The following is a 22488-nucleotide window of genomic DNA, read 5'->3' as shown; positions in this document are numbered from 1 at the left end:
TACATAGCCCCACCTGCACATCACACAGCCCTCTCCTTCCCAGCCTCCCCTGCATATTACACAGCCCTCCCTACACAAACCCCCTTCATATTACACAGCCCTCCCTACACAAACCCCCTTCATATTACACAGCCCTCCCTGCATATTACACAGGCCTCCCTGCATATTACACAGCCCCCCCCCCACACTACTACCTAAGCCACTTTGTTATGTTTACACAGATGTCCCTGTTTGCTAATGACAAGTGTCCCAGTGCCTGTGCTATATTAATAAAATTCCACTATATACCTGATTTCTGAGCGCCGCTCGGCGCTTACGTGACCGGCTGTCTCTCTCCTCCTAATCAGTGACATGACATGAGATATGTACTGTATATGTAAATTATTGTACAGTGACTTTGCCTAGGCTGAGATGATGTAATCAGGCAGGTGGAAGCATTTCCTCAGTCCCCCCTCCCCCAGTGATCAGACAGCAACAGCAGCCTCTCACCTTGTGCTACAAATTTAACTTGTTGCCGTCTGATCTCTGAGCAACAGAACTCACAAATGTCAGGTCTGTGTCAGACATTTGTGATCACAGCCAAGAGCTGCACAGGCACCAGGATTTACATCAATGTGTCATCTCTGAGCCAGTATCTCAGTCCAGGAAGTAGATGGTGACCCTGGATGATTGCTGAGAAAAAAAGGGTGCCATCCTTCCAGAGAGAAAATCAGATAAAGGCATTTTCGGGAGGACTACTGTGATTTGTGTGAGAGGGAATAAATACCTGGAAGGGGTTACAGGGACATAAGATTCAGCATGCTGTCTTTATTTCTAATGACAGAAAGGTCCACTTTTAGGGGGGATTGACCTCTTTGTGACTCTCCATCTCTTATTGAACAGACTCGGGACTTCCTGTCTATTTTTATGAATACCAGCACCCCCCGTCCCTGTTTGATGGAGTCCGGCCGGACTTTGTGAAGGCGGATCATGTGGATGAGATTGTCTATGTGTTGGGAGGTCCCTTCCTGAGAGACGGTGTTCTCTATGCAGGTAAGCGTGGCTCATAACGAGAGGGATTTTTTACGGGGGAATTGGTTTGGCTCGGATGTGGGTATGAGGGGGGGGGGACAATGGGATGAGTCAGGCCTGTCAGCATTAGTAGTGCCCTGTCAAGACGGAAGATATGGAGAGCAACTATGAGAACTGTCACTAAGTTCAGGTTCACTATATTGTATTAATCTGACACTCCACACTTAAAGTGGTTGTAAACCCTTCCATATACCCAGTGAAGTGGCTGGCCTCAGGTGATACACAGAGATGAATCAAATCCTCCTACATACATTCCTCCCAACCATCCCTGAATCGCCGGGACCAGTAAGTCCCAGAGTCCCAGAAAGCCCGCGGCGGTGCGGGTGGCTTGGTTCCCACACACTGCAAGGAACACATGCCAGCCGGCATCTCTCCCCGGCTTCCTCTGACAAGTCACTCTCAGACCAATGCAGAGCTGAGTGCATTGAACCCGCCCCTCCTCCTTCCTGTGTTTTCCTGTACACGGAGGAGGAGGCGGGGAGCAGCACACCACAAGAACTGCTGATCTGAGGTCTGTGATTTTTTCTATATACACAAGACTTGCAGAGGAAGGAGACATGGGGAAGAGGGGGGGTGAGGGGGGGGGATGGATAGAGCTGGGATGGGTGAGGGGGGGGTGAACAGAGCTGGGATGGGTGAAGGGGGTTAGGATGGAGCTGGGATGGGTGAGGGGGGATGGAGCTGGGGTGGTTGGGGGGGGTGGATGGAGCTGGGATGGGTGAGGGGGGATCAACAGAGCTGGGATGGGTGAAGAGGGGTTAGGATGGAGCTGGGATGGGTGAGGGGGATGGAACTGGGATGGGTGAGGGAGGGTTGGATGGAGCTGGGATGGGTGGGGGGGGGTGGATGGAGCTGAGATGGTGTCCTCATGTGATGCCGAAAACTTCCTGAACAGTTTGTGGTTTTTATTGCAATTTCCCAATAAAGTTCCATATTGTTATTATCCACTGGCTGTCCTGTATCCAGAGGTACATTTACACAACATTGCTGTGCGCCAATCCCCCCTCCCCTTTAGAGGGGGGATGAAAAAAGCTGGGATGGGTGAGGAGGGGATGGCTGAGGGGGGATGGATGGAGCTGGGATGGGTGAGAGCGATGGATAGACCTGGGATGCGTAAGGGGGGGGAAGGACAGTGCTGTGATGGGTGTTGGGGGATGGATGAAACTGGGATGGTTGATGATGGGATGTATGGAGCTTGGATAGGTATGGGGGAGATTAATGGAGCTGGGATGGGTGTGGGGGATGGATGGAGCAGACATGGGTGTGGGGATGGATGGAGCTGGGATGGGTGTGGGGGATGGATGGAGCTGGGATGGGTGAGGGGGATGTATGGAGCTGGTATGGAATCAGGGGGAAGGATGAAGCTGGTATGGGTGTGGGGGATGGTTGGAGCTGGTATGGGATCAGGGAGAAGGATGGAGTTGGGATGGGTGAGGGGGGATGGATGGAGCTGGGGTGGGTGAGGGGGGGATGGTTGGAGCTGGTATGGATGAGGGGGGGAGGATGGAGCTGGGATGGGTGAGGGGGGATGGATGGAGCTGGGATGGGTGAGGAGGGATGGATGGCGCTGGGATGGGTAAGGGGGATGGATCGAGCTGGGATGGGTGTGGGGAGGAAAGATGGAGTTGGGATGGGTGAGGGGGGAAGGATTGAGCTGAGATGAGATGAGAAAATGGATCGAGCCGAGATGAGATCAGGGGAAAGGATGGAGCCTGGATGAGATTGGGGGGAAGGATGGAGCCGAGATGAGATCAGGGAACGGATAGAGCCGGGATGAGATCGGGGAATGGATAGAGTTGGGATGGGATCAGGGGATGGAGCCAAGATTGGATTGAGGTAGCAGGTGGACACAGGATTGGATCATAGTGGTGGATGGAGCCGGAATGGAATCGGGGTGGTGGATGGAGCCAGGATGGGATCAGGGGGGAATAGATGGAGCCACCCCTTGCATTCTGTACGTTAGACACACTCCTGCCCCCTGCATTCTGTACATAACACACTCCTGCACTATATACACAATACTGTACATTATATACTTCTCACCAAAGTCTTCATTATCTTCATTGACAGAAATGGCACTTAGTGCTCCAGATTGAGACAAGAACACACTATATAGAGGGATATACTTTGTTTATATTTCATATCTGAGGTTTACAACCACTTTGATGGGAAAAAAATTCCCTGCAGGGCAATTCCATAATGTGCTAGTCTACTAGCACATTATGGGAGACTTACCTTAGAATGAAGCCTCTGAGAGGGCTGACATCTTCCCCTGGTCTTCCTTCCGGGTTTGCTTCCTCCGGCTACATGTGTACTTATCAGGGGCACGATGACATGCTCGCGGGGGGGGGGGGGGGGGGGCGTTTACGGCACAGGTTCTGAAGGTCCAGCACTGTATGCCGGACCTTCGAAGGGCATGCGCCAGTAATGTCCTGGCATGCGCCAGTAACTGTGCAAGTTTAGGAGATATTCACAGTACCTACAGGTAAGCCTTACCATAGGCTTGTCTGTGGGTACAAGTGGTAGAACTGAGTTTACTACCACTTTAACTTCTAATAATAGAACCTTTACCTGTCAGGGATGACTATGTGTGCTGTTATTTGCATATATATCAGAGTGAACCTTTAAGGCTGTGAGTCCTCCAATAAGGCTGCTCTGTGACCTACCTGAACCGAGGCCTGATAACTCAAACTCTGTCTGGGCTGCACAGTGTTTTTGAGTGTCTATGAACAGCACTAAACTCAGGCAGGCCACAGGACAGCCTCTGTGGGGGCCTTACAGCCTGAAACGGGGATGACATGCCTGTTCTGGCAGGGAGAGAATACTAGCGAATAATAAAATATAAAGTAATTCCTGCAATACAAGACTGGAGAGTCAGATGATTACAAAAGTATATAAAAAAATAAAAATCTTAAATAAACAAATAAGTACAATACATAAATAGATAACCAAATTAAATTAATTAACCACTTGACCTCCGGAAGATTAACCCCCCTTCATGACCAGGCCATTTTTTTGTTTTTTGCCACTGCATTACTTTAACTGACAATTGCGCAGTCATGCAACTCTGTACATAAATGACATTTTGTAATTGGACATTTATGTAATTTTTTCCCCACAAATAGAGTTTTCTTTTGATGGTATTTGATCACCACTGGGTTTTTTGACCAGAAATTTTGGAAAAACAAACAATATTTTTTACTTTCGGCTATAAAGCATATCCAATACATTTTTTAAAAAAAATCAAATTTCTTGGTAAATTTAGGTCAATATTTATTCTGCTACATGTTTTTGGTAAAAAAAAAAAAAAAAAAAAAATCCCAATAAGCGTATATTGATTTGTTTGCGCAAAAGTTATGGCATCTACAAACTATGGAATTTTATACTAGTAATGGCGGTGATCAGCAACTTATAGGGGGGACAGCGATACTGTGGTGGACAGTCTGACACTAAACTGACACTTTGCAGTAACCAGTGGCACTAATACAGTGATCAGTGCTAAAAATATACACTGTCACTGTACTAATGGCACTGGCTCGGAAGGGGTTAAACATCTAGGGCGATCAAGGGGTTAAATGTGTGCCTAGCCAGTGTTTTAGTGTGTACTGTGAGGTGCTTTTCTCAAGGGATATGATGGATTTTATTCCCTGTATTTCAGGGAAACAAAAATCTCCACATTCCTGCTGACAGGATAGAGTTCTGTATTGTTTACATGCACAGAGCTCAGTCCTGTCTTCCTCTTCGCTGATCAGCGGGTGCCTGCGGTCATCCATTGGCCGGCATCCGCTGATCAGCTTTTGCTGTGTCGAATCACAGCACAGCCAGCGTGCCAAGCGGCGTGCGCGCGCGCCCCTTACCCGGAAGTGATCCAGTGCAGGAGAGCCATTCTAAATAAGTTATGTGGTCAGCAAATGGTTTTTAATTATTAAAAAAATGTATAAATAAATGCCCACTCGTAACCAATTTGTGTGTTTACTCTGTTTTCATTTTCCCCTCTATAACTTACAGTAATGAAACATCTACCTTTGTTATTTTCATGACACCAGTTAATGAACCTTGCCTTTTTTTTACCCTTTTGCCCTCCCTCATTGAAATTGTCTTCTCCTTTCGGCGCTGCATACTTACCTAGTTCTGGCACCATGTCCAGCCACGTACCGCCACAACGCTCACCTCTGGCTAATCAAGCCTCTTTTTCCACTGGCAGGGCGTCACCGTAAAGACAGAAGAAGTCTCCCTAGAAGACTACGAGGGTCTACCACTCACACATACGAAATAGAAAGAGACCCGGCCAGTTGGAGTGGAACATTTTGGTTAGATGTGGTTGGACTCTGTGCCAGAACTAAGTAGGTGTGAGGCTGGGAAGAGGAGAGGATGGGTTAGAAGAGCTGATGGGGTAAAGAGGGTAGGAAAGCTTTGTTTCAAAGGTTCCCTATTCTTTAGGTGCGATGCCCAATCCCACATCTACTGTCCATAATCCCAGTCTGACCTGTTTGCTATGGCTTACTACACTGTGCACATTGTATCCAGGTCTCTAGAGTTCCCCTTAAAGTGTTTCCAATCAATAAAATTGCTGTGTTGTTTTCTTGCCAAGGTGATGCAACTGATGAAGAGAAGGTCCTCTCCAGAACAATCATGAGATACTGGGCCAACTTTGCATGGAACGGGTAAGAAGACTTTGTGGTCTTCCTGCACAGAATCATTGATATTAGCTGGTAGATCCTGTGCCAGGTGGCACAGTGGTGTAGTGGTTAGCACTTTCACCTAGCAGCAAGATCCCAACCACAACACTACCTGCCTGGAGTTTGCATGTTCTCCCTGTGCCTGCGTGGGTTTCCTCCGGGTACTCCGGTTTCTTCCCACACTCCAAAGACATGCTGGTAGGTTAATTGGATCCTGTATAAAATTGGCCCTACTATGTATGTATGAATGTGAGTTAGGGACCTTAGATTGTAAGCTCCTTGAGGGCAGGGAATGATGTGAATGTGCAATGTATATGTAAAGTGCTGCATAAATTGACAGCGCTATATAAGAACCTGAAATAAATAAATAAATAAATAAATAGGAGGAGGACGAGGCAGCAGATCCAACACAGGTCTGCTCAGAGAAGTTTATAGGACATTCATGATCTACAAATTCATTCAGTACTAGTATATCCCATAATAGGGAGCAGGGGCCCTATTATGAGATATACTGTGAGAGACACCCTATTACAGTAAGAGAAGCAGAGTACTCTAATGGGAACTGGAGGGGGGTCTCTCTAATGGACACAGTAAGGGTCTTATTAACCAAAAATGTAACCAATGGTTCCATTTGTCTGCTGATTCTCTCTAGAATTGTTACTTTGTATCTCTTGTTACAACAACGTATGTATTTTCTATGCTCCTTAGCTCCATCTAGTGGCCATATTGTGTTATTTTACTACTGCTTATCACAAAAGGACATTAGTTCAGAAAAGAAAACAGCCTAAAGAAGATTCTTTTAGCCCAATTCACACAGAATGATTGTACATGCCGATTCACAGAACAAATGGCTAAGAGATTTTTTTTTATTATAAATAGATCTCTAAGAGTCAGACAGATCATGAGACAGAAATGCCTTTAATATGATGCTCTGTACTAACATGTGAATAATTTTTTTCTGGCAGGGACCCCAATGGACCAGGTCTGGTAGAGTGGCCCCTGTATGACACAAAGGAACAATATTTAGAAATTAACTTGAAGCAGAAAACATCTGCTCGGCTAAGGGAGGACAAGTACAAATTTTGGAGCAAGATCCTTCCTGGAATGTTGGAGGAAGGAGGAAAGCACACCGAGCTGTAGACCTCCACGTGTTCTCCACATGTTACTCTCATTTTCTCCTTCCATCTCCCCATCGTCTCCTCTATGACCCCCCAAGATGAAGGAACCCACATTCACTTTACATTTCCATCTCCCTCCATTTTTTCCTCTGTCTCTTCTGCTCTCCCTTCTGGCCTCCTCTGCCTCCATCTATCTCTTCTGCTTTTCCTTTTGGCCTCCTCTCCCTCCATCTATCTCTTCTGCTTTTCCTTCTGGCCTCCTCTCCCGCCATCTATCACTTCTGCTCTCCCTTCTGGCCTCCTCTCCCGCCATCTATCTCTTCTGCTTTTCCTTCTGGCCTCCTCTCTCTCTCCTTCTATCTCTTCTGCTTTCCCTTTTGGCCTCCTCTCCCTCCATCTATCTCTTCTGCTCTATCTTCTGGCATCCTCTCCCTTCATCTATCTCTTCTGCTCTATCTTCTGGCCTCCATCTATCTCTTCTGCTTTTCCTTCTGGCCTCCTCTCTCTCCTTCTATCTCTTCTGCTTTCCCTTTTGGCCTCCTCTCCCTCCATCTATCTCTTCTGCTCTATCTTCTGGCATCCTCTCCCTTCATCTATCTCGTCTGCTTTTCCTTCTGGCCTCCATCTATCTCTTCTGCTTTTCCTTCTGGCCTCCGCTCCCTCCATCTATCTCTTCTGCTTTTCCTTCTGGCCTCCTCTCTCTCCTTCTATCTCTTCTGCTTTTCCTTTTGGCCTCCTCTCCCTCCATCTATCTCTTCTGCTTTTCCTTCTGGCCTCCTCTCCCGCCATCTATCACTTCTGCTCTCCCTTCTGGCCTCCTCTCCCGCCATCTATCTCTTCTGCTTTTCCTTCTGGCCTCCTCTCTCTCCATCTATCTCTTCTGCTTTCCCTTTCGGCCTCCTCTCCCTCTATCTATCTCTTCTGCTCTATCTTCTGGCATCCTCTCCCTCCACCTATCTCTTCTGTTTTCCCTTCTGGTCTCCTCTCCCTCCATCTATCTCTTCTGCTCTATCCTCTGGCATCCTCTCCCTCCACCTATCTCTTCTGCTCTCTCTTCTGGCCTCCTTTCCTTGCATCTATCTCTTCTGCTCTATCTTCTGGCATCCTCTCCCTCCACCTATCTCTTTTGCTTTCCCTTCTGGCCTCCTCTCCCTCCATCTATCTCTTCTGCTCTATCTTCTGGTCTCCTCTCCCCCCATCTATCTCTTCTGCTCTCTTCTGGCCTCATCCCCCTCCATCTATCTCTTCTGCTCTCTCTTCTGGCCTCCTCTCCCTCCATCTATCTCTTCTGCTCTATCTTCTGGCATCCTCTCCCACCATCTATCTCTTCTGCTCTCTCTCTTCTGGTCTCCTCTCCCTCCATCTATCTTTTTTTTCCTGCCTTCCATCCCCTCCTCACTCTCTCCATCTATCTTTTTCTACCACCTTCTTCCAACAACATGTTCATATTGTGCTTCCCCGCCCCCATCAACACTTCCCATCAATTAAAATAAAAATGTTTTTGTTTTCACTATATACCTTTTTTAAACCTGGTGCTATCATCACTGGGTCACTGTACTCCTTTATGCAATGCAGTCAAATCATGGCAGGTGGGAGGCGCTTGTAGGGTGCTTTTATATAGGTAGGTGGTGACAGACAAAGGTTGGTGGTAGCAGACAAAGGTGACTGAGGACAGAAAAAGGGTGATGGGGACAAATAGAGGTGGGTGGGGACAGAACAAAAGTGGGGGAAGACACACAAAATTGGGTGAGGACAGAAAAAAGTTGCAGGGGACATACAAAGGTGGGGGGGGGGGGGCACACAAAATGGGTGAGGACAGACAAAGGTGGGTGGGACACACAATATGGGTGAAGATACACAGAGGTGGGTGGCGGCAGACAAAAGTAGGAAGGGACAATTAAAAGGTGGTGCTGATTGCTGCATTGAAGATAATTGTGATGATGATGATGAAACAATGATGCTGATATGATGAAGATGATGGTGAAGTGGATGATGATACAGTGTCATGATGATATAATGATGATGTGATGATGATATTAATGGTAATACCTGCCTGTTCTCAGGTCTCTTGAGTTTTGGTAAGAGGACATTTTATTTGGGTGTTGGTGATAGGTCTCTATGGTGCAGAGAAGGTGATTCAACCCATCTTCGATCTCTGGCTGCTGAAACTACTCACTATTTTCAATATCATCCCTGTGGGACTGCTTTTCACGTTGGACATTTAATATGTTTATATCATATTAGTATTTTTGGATTTTGTTTTTATTGATCATTCCTGATAGCACAACACTTTGTATATTTATTCCTGAGTGCCGGGTCACATTTGTGCGATGCGGGAAGGCTGCGAATTCGCAGCCTGTCCCCGCATCGCAAACGCACATCTGGCAGTTCACACTACCATATGCGATACGCTGGGGGTGTCAATGAAATGTTAACGACACCCCCAGTTTGATCGCATATCGCAGTGCGATCTGACAGTTCGCACAGGATAGGATCGCACAAGTGTGAACCACTGTGCGATCCGATCCTGATGCGGCTGAAAAAATGCCTCATGTGCGTGTTTGGTGCGGGTGCAGTGCGAATTTAGCCATACAAAGTGTATGGCTGAATTCGCACTGCACATCCGATCGCATGTAATGAAGGAGCAGTGCGCTCCGATATTACATGCGATCGCCGCACACGCGGAAGTGTGAACCGGCACTAAGTGCCGGTTCACACTGATGCGGCTGCAGCGATCGCATGTAATGTCGGAGCGCACTGCTCCTTCATTACATGCGATCGGCTGTGCGGTGCGAGTTTAGCCATACACTTTGTATGGCTAAATTCGCACTGCACCCGCAGCAAAGACGCACAGGACCCTTTTTTTGCAGCCGCATCAGGATCGGATCGCACAGCGGTTCACACTTGTGCAATCCGATCCTGTGCGAACTGCACGATCGCACTGCGATATGCGATCAAACTGGGGGTGTCCTTAAGATTACATTGACACCCCCAGCATATCGCATATGGCAGTGTGAACTGCTGGGGGTGCGTATGCGATGCGGGAACAGGCTGCGAATTCGCAGCCTTGCCGCATCGCATAAGTGTGAACCGGGGCTTAAAAGAGTGCATTTCAGTGTTCATAGCCCTTCATGGGGCTCTCTTACGCACGTGTAGGTCCTTAGGAGGCATAGTCCAGTGCTGGCATCTTCAGGGTGAACACCAAGTTGAAAGTTTCTGTTGCGGGCCATTAAACGGCGACTCCTACTCTTCCGGGTCTCTTCTTACGTATCCATCCCCTATGGGTCTCACAACACAAGGCTGTACTTTTCTCACAAAGTGTCTCCACTGACAACTCCCCAGGTCCTCAAGGGAGGCTCCCTCTCGTAAACCTCCCAACTGGAACAGCTCCTGCTAACCATTCCAACCTTCTTACAATCCCCCTCCCTTAAGCCCCGTACACACGTACCGATCATCGGCCGAACGATCGGCCGTCTTTTGTCCAGGGCTGTCCTGTCCGCTGAAAAGTGCAAAAGACTGCACACGAATTTTGTCGGCCAACAACAGCCGACTGCAGAAGTGATGTCATGTGATGGTTAACTTTCCTTGTCTTTTTTCTTCTCTGAGCATGCCCAGTCTTGCTCATCTGCTGTCTGTCGGCCGAAATCTGTACTGATTGACGCACAATCGGCCGTTCTGTTGTCGGCGTACAAAAATTTTAATGCCTGCAGGACAGATTCTGTTCGGCCGAAAATGCGCTGTCGGCTGTCGGAAGCATCATACTAACAAGCCGACAATCGGCCGATCGTTCGGCGGCCGACAATCGGTACGTGTGTACGGGCTTTAGACGAAGGCTGTCTCCACAGCTTTGAGTACACAATTAACAGTAGGACCCCACCGAGGATTGTACAAAAATATAACAGGACCTTCAAGCACTACAACACAACATATCAGTAAAAGAGCAAAGTGCAACAGCATGATAAGTCAGCAGAATTTAACCACTTTACCTCCGGCCACTGTGCTGCTACTGCGGCACAGTGGCTCGTTATCGTCCAGCGACGTAGACCTACGTCGCTGGACTCCTCCCCCTGTAGGAGGCTCGCTCCCGCTGTTTTCATTCACAGCGGGAGTCGGGCCAGGGGAGGAGCGGCGGCGATCGCCGCCACTCTTCCCCGATCATCGGGGAATCTAGTTTGGAGATCCGCCCGCCTGTGTAAACAGAGCGGGCGGATCTCCTAAGTGACAAACAGTGACAGATTGCAGTGTTCAGCATAGCTGAACATCCGATCTGTCCCTGTGTCACTCCCCTCCCCCCACACACGTCAGTAAGCACCAGGCATACATTAACCCCTCCCTCTCCAATACAGTTAACCCCTTCCCTGCCAGTGTAGTTACATTACAGTAACAGTGCATATGTATAGCACTGATTACTGCAGTAATGTCACTGGTACCCCCAAAAGTGTCAAAAATGTCAGTCAAGGGTCCGATCTGTCCTCCGCAATGTCGCAGTCCCGCAAAAAAAATCACAGATCGCCGCCATTACTCGTTAAAAAAAAAAAACACCAAAAATTACAGAAGTCTTTCCCTTAGGTAGTAGACGCAATAACTTTTGCGCAAACCAATCAAAATATGCTTATTGTGATTTTTTTTACCAAACATAGGTAGCAGAAAACAAATTGGCTAAAAATATTTAAAAAATTTGATTTTTACATATTTTTTGGGAGGAATTTCATATAAAAAAATGTTAAAAATATTGTTATTTTTTCAAAATAAACGCTATTTTTTTGTTTATGGCGCAAAAAGTAAAAATTGCACAGGTGATCAAATACCACCAAAAGAAAGCTCTATTTGTGGTAAAAAAAGGACGTGTAGAAGAACGGCGGAGGGATGATGAAGGTGTGCACTCTCCTCTGTCTGTCCTCATTGGTCCTTTTCAGGACAGGTGAGATCTCAAAATGTAAAAACAGCACCAATTTTTTTACTGACAAAAATCATGAAATTTACTGACAGAGCCGCATTTTTTACTGACACTGCAAAAAAGTACCTAAAATTATCATTTTCAGTGCTAAACAGTGGAATCATCAATATTTTACCTATAAACATATAGCTACTGCTATTAGCAATGTGTTTAATTTAAACACTTTGACACAGGTTTGCACCTGTCACTGATTGTCACATTATATTTTAGTTTATTTTGTGATTATTATTCGCCTTTTGAGCTATTTTGATATTTATTTATTCATCAATCTTTGTGCATTTCTTTACACACTTTCCTGTCATATTATCTACATACCTTATAGTAGACAGCGCCATTCCCATACCTAGATTTCATATTTTATATAGTCTCTGACTGTATTTCTGGGAGGCTGCAGCCTACTCACCTACCCAATACACAGTGTTTTGCGAAAGTATTCAGCCCCCTTGAACTTTTCGGCCTTTTGCCACATTTCAGGCTTCAAACATAAAGAAATAAAATTGTAATTTTTTGTGAAGAATCAACAACAAGTGGGACACAATCATGAAGGGGAACTAAATTTATTGGATATTTTAAACTTTTTTAACAAATAAAAAACTGAAAAATTGGCGTGCAAAATTATTCAGCCCCTTTACTTTCAGTGCAGCAAACTCTCTCCAGAAGTTCAGTGAGGATCTCTGAATGATCCAATGTTGACCTAAATGACTAATGATGATAAATAAAATCCACCTGTGTGTAATCAAGTCTCTGTATAAATGCACCTGCACTGTGCCACAAGCCACCTGGGAGACACACCAAACATGTGGAAGAAGGTGCTCTGGTCAGATGAAACCAAGATCGAACTTTTTGGCAACAATGCAAAATGTTATGTTTGGCGTAAATGCAACACAGCTCATCACCCTGAACACACCATCCCCACTGTCAAACATGGTGGTGGCAGCATCATGGTTTTGGCCTGCTTCTCTTCAGCAGGGACAGGGAAGATGGTTAAAATTGATGGGAAGATGGATGGAGCCAAATACAGGACCATTCTGGAAGAAAACCTGATGGAGTCTGCAAAAGACCTGAGACTGGGACGTAGATTTGTCTTCCAACAAGACAATGATCCAAAACATAAAGCAAAATCTACAATGGAATGGTTCACAAATAAACATATCCAGGTGTTAGAATTGCCAAGTCAAAGTCCAGACCTGAATCCAATCGAGAATCTGTGGAAATAACTGAAAACTGCTGTTCACAAACATTCTCCATCCAACCTCACTGAGCTCGAGCTGTTTTGCAAGGAGGAATGGGCAAACATTTCATTCTCTCGATGTGCAAAACTGATAGAGACATACCCCAAGCGACTTACAGCTGTAATCACAGCAAAAGGTGGCGCTACAAAGTATTAACTTAAGGGGGCTGAATAATTTTGCACGCCCAATTTTTCAGTTTTTTATTTGTTAAAAAAGTTTAAAATATCCAATAAATTTAGTTCCACTTCATCATTGTGTCCCACTTGTTGTTGATTCTTCCCAAAAAATTACAGTTTTATATCTTTATGTTTGAAGCCTGAAATGTGGCAAAAGTTCGCAAAGTTCAAGGGGGCCGAATACTTTCGCAAAGCACTGTATATCCTTCCGCACTGAGTTCAACACCTTCAAAATTCACATATTATTTGTATTTTATTTTAGTAAGACAAACAAATTTCTTGAAATGCCCTTTCCCCTTCAGGTAGAGTTCCTCTCACTCCCTGTCTCTGTGACCCCAAGACATGAATGATAGCTGATTACTGATGTTTATCACTGGGACAGAAAGACAGACACAAAATAGAAAGGTTTTAGTTGGAGTTGGGCTTTAATAAATGCTAATATCTTTTACCTGCCAGGAATCTATAATAGTTAATAGAAGAACTTATCTGCAGGATTGACGTTATCACTCAATAAATAATAACATGAGAAGCTCTATATCCCTGGTGCCCAACCTGCGGCCCTTTACTACTTGTTGTGTGGCCTTTGGACCCCAGCAGTCTGTAGTGGGAGTATTGATTTTAAAGAGATAATAGCAGTGACCTTAATTAGTCTCTTGTAACATTCCCACAATCTCCAACATAGCCTGCTGTATGTAGTGATGGGAAGTTGGATTCTTTTAAGTGAATCGGTTCTTTTTAAACTACTCATTGAAATGAACCAATTCACGAATCGATTCTTCAGTTCAGTTGCTGAGTCTGCTAACAAGCAAGTGAACCAAAGCTCTGACTCAACCTGAAGTAAAGGTAAGTCAGAGCTTTGATTCACTTGCTTGTCAGCAGACTCAGCAAGTGAACTGAAGAATTGATACAACAACCCCTGTGTAGTGTGTACCATATACATAGAACTAACCCACAGAGCTGACATTCTAATGAAGAGACATTATTTACAGAGATGTGGGTCCTGAAGAGCTAACACTTTAATACACAGAAAGGATACAGCATATAGTGAGATGTGTCCTGCAGAGCTGACACTCTATTATACAGAGAGGAACTTTGTATGGTCCCATGCAATTCTCAATGAGCAGACAGTGAACTTATGATGATCATCAGCTCCACCTAGTGGCCATAGTGCTGTAGGCACACAGGACAGAGCTGAGGCTGTCAATCACAGGCTGTGCACTGGAGCTCCCTCCCATCCCGATCACAGTTTTTCTCTTGGTATCAGAATAACTTGTAAGAAGTGACTCATGCTGATAGCAGAGGAAGGAGGCAGCAGACAGAAATAACATTTAGTGATCTGGATTGAGACAAGCATACACTATAGAGGGATATACTTTGTTCATATTTCATGTCTGAGGTTTACAACCACTTTACACTCTGTCTGGGCTGCCGGAGGGAGGGGAACCTCCAATTAACTAAGCCCATTGTTTTCTTTCATTTAATCCCCAATCTACCTTTTTATTTATTTTTATTTTTTTTTTGGTGCCGAAACCCGGGAACGCTACCTTTTTATTTTGACAGCATATTTGAGTGTCTGTGATCAGCAGGCAACAGGACAGCCTCTGTGGGGGCCTTACAGCCTGACACCGAACTGACATGCCTGTTTTGGCAGAGAAAGAATACTAGCAAATAAAAAAAAAAAAAAAAAGAAGAAAAATGAGTAATTCCTGAAAACTACAATTGCATTATATTAACAATTCAAGAGCAGAGAGTCATTATTACAAATCTATATATCTTATATAAATAAAAAAACAGATAACAAAAACAAAACAGATAACTAAACAAAATAGATAAAAAATGAATAAGTAGAAATAAATAAATTAAACAAAAATATAAACAAACCTAATACTCAATTAAATAAACAGATAACTAAATACATTCAATAAATAAATAGATAAATAAATAAACAAATAAACAAACAGATTACTAAATTAAATAAATAAACAGATAACAAAATAAAAAAACAAAAAAAATAAAAAACAGATAACAAAATAAAATAAATAAATAAACAGATTACTAAATAAAATTAAATAACTAAATTAAAATAAACAGATAACTAAAGTAAATAAATAGACAAAGAAATGCTCACTTGTAATCAATATACTTTGATGTATGAGTGTGTTTTAAGCCCTAATCTTGCTTTCCCCTCTATAACTTAAAAAATAATCATCTACATTTTTATTATTCTCAACACCAGTTGATGAACCTTACAAATCATTAATGGGTGAGGAAAATGTATTTTCCTTTCCCCACTGGGCTCATTTAAACCATCCTTGCCCCTTTTTGAGCTGCACACTTACCTAGATCTGACGCAAAGTCCAGCCGTGTCCTGCCACGATTTTCACCTCAGGCAAGTCAGGCCTCTTCTTTCCACCTTCTGATCATCACTTGGAAGACAGAAGACATCTCCGCAGAAGACTGTGAGGTTCTACTACACACCTGTAGGCAGCGGGAAGAGACACAGCCAGTTGGAGAGGAACATTTTGGTGAGATGTGGCTGGACTTGGTGTCAGAACTAATGAGGTATCCAGCTGAAAAGACAGGAGGGTAGATTTGAAGAGCTTAGTTGATGGGGCACAAAGTATTCGAAAGCTTTGTTTTAAAGGTTCCTTACCCTTAGGTATGATGACAAATCCCATGTCTACCATTGGTCATCCCAGTCTAGCCTGCTATTATGGCTTACTCCACTTTGCCAATTGTCTTTTATTGTTTGCGCTTTAAAAAGTCTTGAAATCTCTAGATTTAAAGTGTTTCCAGTCAGTAGAATTCCTGTGTTGTTTTCCTATCAAGATGATCCAACTGATGAAGAGAAGGTCCTCTCCAGAACCATCATGAGATACTGGGCCAACTTTGCACGAAATGGGTAAGAAGACATGTGGTCATTTCTTCACAGAATCATTGTTGGTTTGCAGATCCTGAATAGGAGGAGGACAAAGCCGGAGATCCAACACAGGTCTGCTCTGAGAACATTGTTGGGTATTAATGATCTCCAATTCAAACGTTCTCATAGTAAGGGCTCTACTAGCAAAAAAAAAACAGAACCAATAGTTACATTTATCTGCAGATTCTCTCTAAAATTGTTACATTTGTAACACCCTCTTTGTACAGCGTAGGAAAATTTAGCTGGGCTCCTCTGCAGGCAGAGATGCCGGGTTAATTTGTTTAAAGTTAGTTGGCAGAGCTTCAAGGTTTGAGACTCTGTTGCCTCCACCTGATTTCTGAAATCCACTGAAGAGTTCCAGAATTTAGAGGGTGGAGGAGCAGAGATTAGGCATGAGTACTGATAGTCTCCTCCAATCCCTGGATGAGGACAGCCCAGAAGGTGGAGAGACGGGTCATAAATATTCTGGAGCCTGGCCATGGGGGGTGCAGAATCCAGGGTCCAGTTGCCTGGAGGGGACCCCTATGCTGGGGATCTCTGCCCCTGGGCAGAAAGAATGAGCCAGTGAGAGAGAAATAGGGAAGCAGCTGAAGCCATCCTGGGAGCCATTGGGACCTCTCCAGCAGGAGGCCTGTTCAGCAGTCACATGTGCTTCAGGATTCAACAAAGGGACTGAGTAGCTTAAAACCCTACACCACAGAGCCTGTTAGGAGAAGCGGTTAGGTGCAATACTGTCATGGTCTTACCTTCTTGCTGTTCTCCTTCGTTTGACATGTGCTGGCGGCCATCTTGGTTTCTGGGTTTCTTGTAGCCTCCCACTCTGCGGCTCCCCCTTCCCACTGGGAGGAGCTGGATGCCTAGCTCATATATATAGGAGGTCTGTGGCTTCAGTTCCTTGCTTGGTCCTCCTGTGTTCACATGCTTCTAAGACTGCTGCTGCTTCTGGTTCCTGATCCTGGCTTCGTCTGATTACCCTGCTGGTTCCTGATCCTGGCTTCGTCTGACTACCCTGCTGGTTCCTGATCCTGGCTTCGTCTGACTACCCTGCTGGTTCCTGATTCCGGCTTCGTCTGACTACCCTCCTGGCTCCTGACCTCTGGCCTCGCAAAGACTCTGCTTCGGTTTTGCCATCCGTTTGGACTTTTGCTTTACAGCTTGATTTTCAATAAAGCCTTCTTATTTTCACTTATCTGTTGTTGTACGTCTGGTTCATGGTTCCGTGACAAATACCCAGCTAGCTTTTTACCAAGGGTAAGCTTAGAGCCATTGAAAACCTTTCTTTACCAGTTGAGCTGATCTGTTTATCCTACGGGAGGACGGCTTTGCAATTTTAAGTAGCAAGAGACAGTTTCAAGTCCTCAAGTTGCATTCAAGTTACAGTTTTGGGCATCCCATATCTTCCCATCCCTATCCAAGTACATCCCCTAATAAACCAAAAACAAAACACCCTGGACTGGTTCTTGACTACTAAGTGAATGCCGGAAAAATCCTGTTGCATGGCTGTGCATGTGAGAGGGACCAAAAACCCAGTGGCCCTTACAGAGATAGCGCTATACATTGTATTTCTTGTTACAAAGTTGCATGTATTCCCTATGCTCCTTAAGTCCATCTAGTGGCTATATCATGGTATATTACTACTGCCTATAATACAAGAGCATTCATTCAGAAAATAAAAAAGTCTAAAGAACATTTGTTTTTGCACAATTTACACAGAATGAAAGTACGATTCATTGAATAAATGGCTATGCTGTTATTATTATTATTATTTATTTTTAGTCAATAGACCCCTAGGAGTCAGACAGATTGTGAGACACAAATACCTTTATTACGATGTCTGTACTAAAATGTATGAATTATTATTTGCTGGCTGGGACCCCAATGGACCGGGTCTGTTGGAGTGGCCTCTGTATGACACAAAGGAACAATAAATGGAAATTAACTTGAAGCAGAAAACATCTGCCCGGCTAAAGGAAGACAAGTTCAAAGTCTGGAGCAAGATCTTTTCCAGGATGTTGGAGGAGAAAGGAGAGCGCACTGAGCTGTATCCCTCCATCTATTCTTTATGTGTCCATTTCATTCTCTCCTTCCCTCTCTATACCTTCTCCATTTCTCTAAGGACCCCGCAAGATGAAGGAACCCAGCATTCAATGTACATATTCAATCACACACAGTGATAATTCTTTATTTTTCCATCTCTTCTGGCCTCCTTTCCCTCCATCAATCTCTCAGTCTTTCTCTCTACCTTCTTTTCATTCTTTCCATGTCTCTTTTCAACCACCTTCCTATGTCTCCATGTAAAGTTTAATGCATAAAGTTTGGAGATAAAGCTGAAGTTCATATTCCAACTTACCCCCCTTCTACTCATGAACTTGCTAATGATATTTTTATTGTTGGATGTCCTCCAGCCAGGAAATGAGGCAGGCTCTCTTTGACTTGCTGCAGCTTCTAATGCACACTGTGAGAACCTCACAGTGTGCAGTGAAATCAGAAAAGGCAAGTAAGTGAATGGAAGGCTGGAGGTCTGATTACACTGACCCCCCTTTATTGGCCATGGTTTATTTTAATAAACATGCAAGCTTTTAGGATCTTCCTTATTGTCCTAAAAATTATCAAATTGTCCTGTAGAAAAGGAAAGTAAGAAGAGAAACCACATGACCTTTTTTTTTTTCCCTTACTAGAGTTATGTTGTGTATACGCTTCCATGCACATGGTTGACCGAGGTACCTTTTGAATGCTTTATGATTATGCATTTTTGGTTTTCTTTTTTCTTACCTTGTCCATTTGTAATTACTGTCTTGTTGTGTATTGGCCCTTTCCATGCCTTAATAAAGCTATATTTGAAAATAAATTATAAAACTGTAATATTTACAAGGAAGGTCACAGCTTGCATCTTTAATAGCGTAGCCAATACCAGGCATCACTGTAATTCCAAACACAGAAGAACTAGGTGCACATATAGCTGACATATAAGAGAACCCTGAGCCAGTCCCATTAGTTTCTTTATTAGAGGAGCTTACACTCTATTGCCACCCCCACCCCTTGCAGTCACACATTATTATTATACATTTATATAGCTGTGACATATACTGCAGTGCTGTACAGAGAATACTGAGCCAGTCACATCAAGCACTGCACCAAAGGAGCTTACACTCTCATATCCCTCCACAGTCACACGCTATTATTATTGAAGCACTGGGATGGTCTCCTTAAATCTTGTCCAGCAGTGCTGAGGATAAACAGCAAAAAAATACATTTCTCCTCCCTGCTTGACTGGCAACTGCAAGGAGGAAGAGAAAGGACTGCGCACTGATTTGCTGTTAGTGCAGGCAAAGGAAAGGAACCAGCCAAAAGGATTTGATTGGCTTCTGGATGTTCTTAGCCTTGCTCACCACCCAGGATAGCAGAGGACACTGTTATTGGCTGGTGTGCAACCAGGGAAAGGAAAATTACTGCTGGAAGCCACCTTGAACTATGGGGGGTGTAGTCATCAGGAGACAGCTACAGTGCTGAGTGGGACTACATGTCCCAGGAGGACAGGGAGCTGCAGAAGGAGGAAAAGGTAAGAAAAGCCCGGGCTTGGGACAGTCTCACTTGGAAGATGGGAGGTGACCAGGGACCGGGCTGTTGAGTTTTGAGAGTCGCCAGTCCTGAGTTTTTGATGCGGTGTTAGAAAGAGATTGGACGGCCATATCTGCATGGAGCGCACAGCTGTCCGAGAGGCCAAGTGAGCTGGAGGAAAGGGGCATCACTGGTTCTGTGAGAGATTTCCATTGCTGGGTGCTGAGTACAGTCCTAGGGATATGCAGATATTTCTGCAGCCTGCTGATGATCAGACAGAGAGGACATGGAATAATTCTGCAGAAAATAAAACCCCTGGAGCTCCATCACTTCCTACTGCTGGAATTGTTGACCTTCTTGTCATCATAAACTGATTTTTGTTTTCTATGGGAAAGTTCCCTATGAATTGAAACATCATCTCCCCCGTCACATCAGAAGATCAGCAGCCAAACTGACACCAGCTTTATAAAGTATATACACTGCTCAAAAAAATTAAAGGAACACTTTCAAAACACATCAGGTCTCAATGGGGAAAAATCTCATGCTGGGTATCTATACTGGTATGGACTGGGTAATGTGTTAGGAATGAAAGAATGCCACATCATTTGATGGAAATGAAAATAATCAACCTACAGAGGGCTGAATTCAAAGACACCCCAAAAAACAATGTGAAAAAATGATGCAGCAGGCTAGTCCGTTTTGCTGAAATTTCATTGGCATCACTGAGCTCCTGGCGTCGGATGGACAGAAACATAATGCCCCAGAAGTGTTCTATTGGATTTAGTTCAGGTGAGCGTGGGGGCCATTCAATGGTATCAATTCCTTCATCCTCCAGGAACTGGCTGCATACTCTCACCACATGAGGCCGGGCATTGTCGTGCACCAGGATGAACCCAGGACCCACTGCACCAGTGTAGAGTCTGACAATGGGTCCAAGGGTTTCATCCTGATATGATACCTAATTGCAGTCAGGGTGCCATTGTCTAGCCTGCAGAGGTCTGTGCGTCCCTCCATGGATATGCCTCCCCAGACCATCACTGACCCACCACCAAACTGGTCATGCTGAACGATGTTACAGGCAGCATAACATTCTCCATGGCTTCTCCAGACCCTTTTATGTCTGTCACATGTGTTTAGGGTGAATTTGCTCTCATCTGTGAAAAGCACAGGGCGCCAGTGGCGGACCTGCCAATTCTGGTGTTTAATGGCAAATGCCAATTGAGCTCCACAGTGCCGGGCAGTGAGCACAGGGACCACTAGAGGACATTGGGCCCTCAGGCCACCTTTATCAAGTTTGTTTCTGACTGTTTGGTCAGAGACATTCACACCAGTGGCCTGCTGGAGGTAATTTTGTAGGGTTCTGGCAGTGCTCATCCTGTTCCTCCTTGCAAAACGGAGCAGAGACCGGTACTGCTGATGGGTTAAGGACCTTCTATGGCCCTGTCCAGCTCTCCTAGAGTAACTGCCTGTCTCCTGGATTCTCCTCCATGCTCTTGAGACAAGCAAACACAGCAAATCTTCTGGCAATGGCATGTATTGATGTGCCATCCTAGAGGAATTGGACTGCCTGTGCAACCTCTATAGGGTCCAGATATCAGTGTTGTATCTTGGCCTAGGCCAACAAGGCCCACTAATGTGCGCTAATAGGCTGCACTGATGGGCACTGATATGCTGCACTGATGGGCGCTAATAGGCTGCACTGATGGCAACTGATGATGCGGCAATGGTGGGTATTGATAAACTACACTGATGGGCACTAATGAGGCTGCACTAATAAGGCAGCACTGATATGCTGCACTAATGGGCCCTGATGAGGCTGAACTGATGGGCATGAGGTGGCACTGATAAGCTTCACTGATGGGGCTGCACTGATATGCTGCCCTAATGGGCACTGATATGTTGCACTGATGGGCACCAATAGGCTGCACTGATGGCCACTGATGAGGCTGCACTGATAAGGCAGCACTGGTATGATCACTGATAGGCTGCACTAATGGGCACTGATAGGCTGCTCTGATGCCCACTGATGAGGCTGCACTGATAAGGCAGCACTGGTATGATCACTGATAGGCTGCACTGGTGGCCACTGATGGGGCTGTACTAATGGCCACCGATAAAGCTGCACTCATATGCTGCACTGATGAGACTGCACTGATGGGCAGTAATGAGGCTGCACCGATGAGCACTGATAAGGATACACTGATGGGCACTGATGAGGCTGAACTTATGGGAACTGATGAGGCAGCACTGATTGGCACTGATATACTGTGGTTGTAGTCTGTGGTTTACAGATGGTAGGGCGGGCCATAAACAGGAAAGGGTGTGGATTTTACAGGAAGGGGTGGGTTAAATTTAAATTAGGGGGTGCCCAAGTTTAGTCAGGCCTAGGGCAGCACAAAACCTAAATACACCACTGACCCTAGCCGAATGCAAAACTGGTGAGAAAAAGTCAGAAAAGATGAGTAGGGAAATAAATGTCAGTGGCCTCCACCTGTAAGACCATTCCTGTTTTGGAGGTCGTCTCATTGTTGCCTATCTAGTGCACCTGTTGCGAATTTCATTAACACCAGAGCAGCTGAAACTGATTAACAACATCCTCTGCTACCTTACTGACCAGATCAATATTCCAGGAGTTTACTTGACTTGATGCCATACTTTGATTAAAAAGTGTTCCTTTTTTTGAGCAGTGTTTTTAGAGAGACAAATCACTTTGCTATTATCTACCAAGTAAAAAGATGATTTATTTTCGAGTGGATACAAATAAAAATGAAAAGCAA

At 44.9% G+C, this 22488-nt stretch overlaps 1 protein-coding gene across 3 annotated transcripts in view; it reads left to right on the top strand.

Annotated features, from left to right (window-relative positions):
* The window catches only part of LOC309565292 (fatty acyl-CoA hydrolase precursor, medium chain-like), a 109661-nt gene that overhangs the window by 36587 nt on the left and 50586 nt on the right, over window positions 1-22488 (top strand). The window contains exons 11-13 of one of the 3 annotated variants that reach the window (XM_082270194.1): window positions 883-1032; window positions 16063-16136; window positions 18025-18506. In XM_082270194.1, the coding sequence (XP_082126320.1) occupies window positions 883-1032; window positions 16063-16136; window positions 18025-18081 (281 nt within the window). In that variant the 3' untranslated portion in view covers window positions 18082-18506. Of the gene's footprint in view, window positions 1-882; window positions 1033-5662; window positions 5736-6715; window positions 7214-16062; window positions 16137-18024; window positions 18507-22488 lie in introns of those variants that run through there. The other 2 variants (XM_082270192.1, XM_082270193.1) reach the window with 2 other exon arrangements.

The sequence above is a fragment of the Pelophylax lessonae genome, assembly GCF_965119305.1.
Source record: "Pelophylax lessonae genome assembly, chromosome: 10".
In the NCBI taxonomy this organism is placed as follows: domain Eukaryota; kingdom Metazoa; phylum Chordata; class Amphibia; order Anura; family Ranidae; genus Pelophylax; species Pelophylax lessonae.
This window is presented reverse-complemented; position numbering and strand designations above follow the sequence as displayed.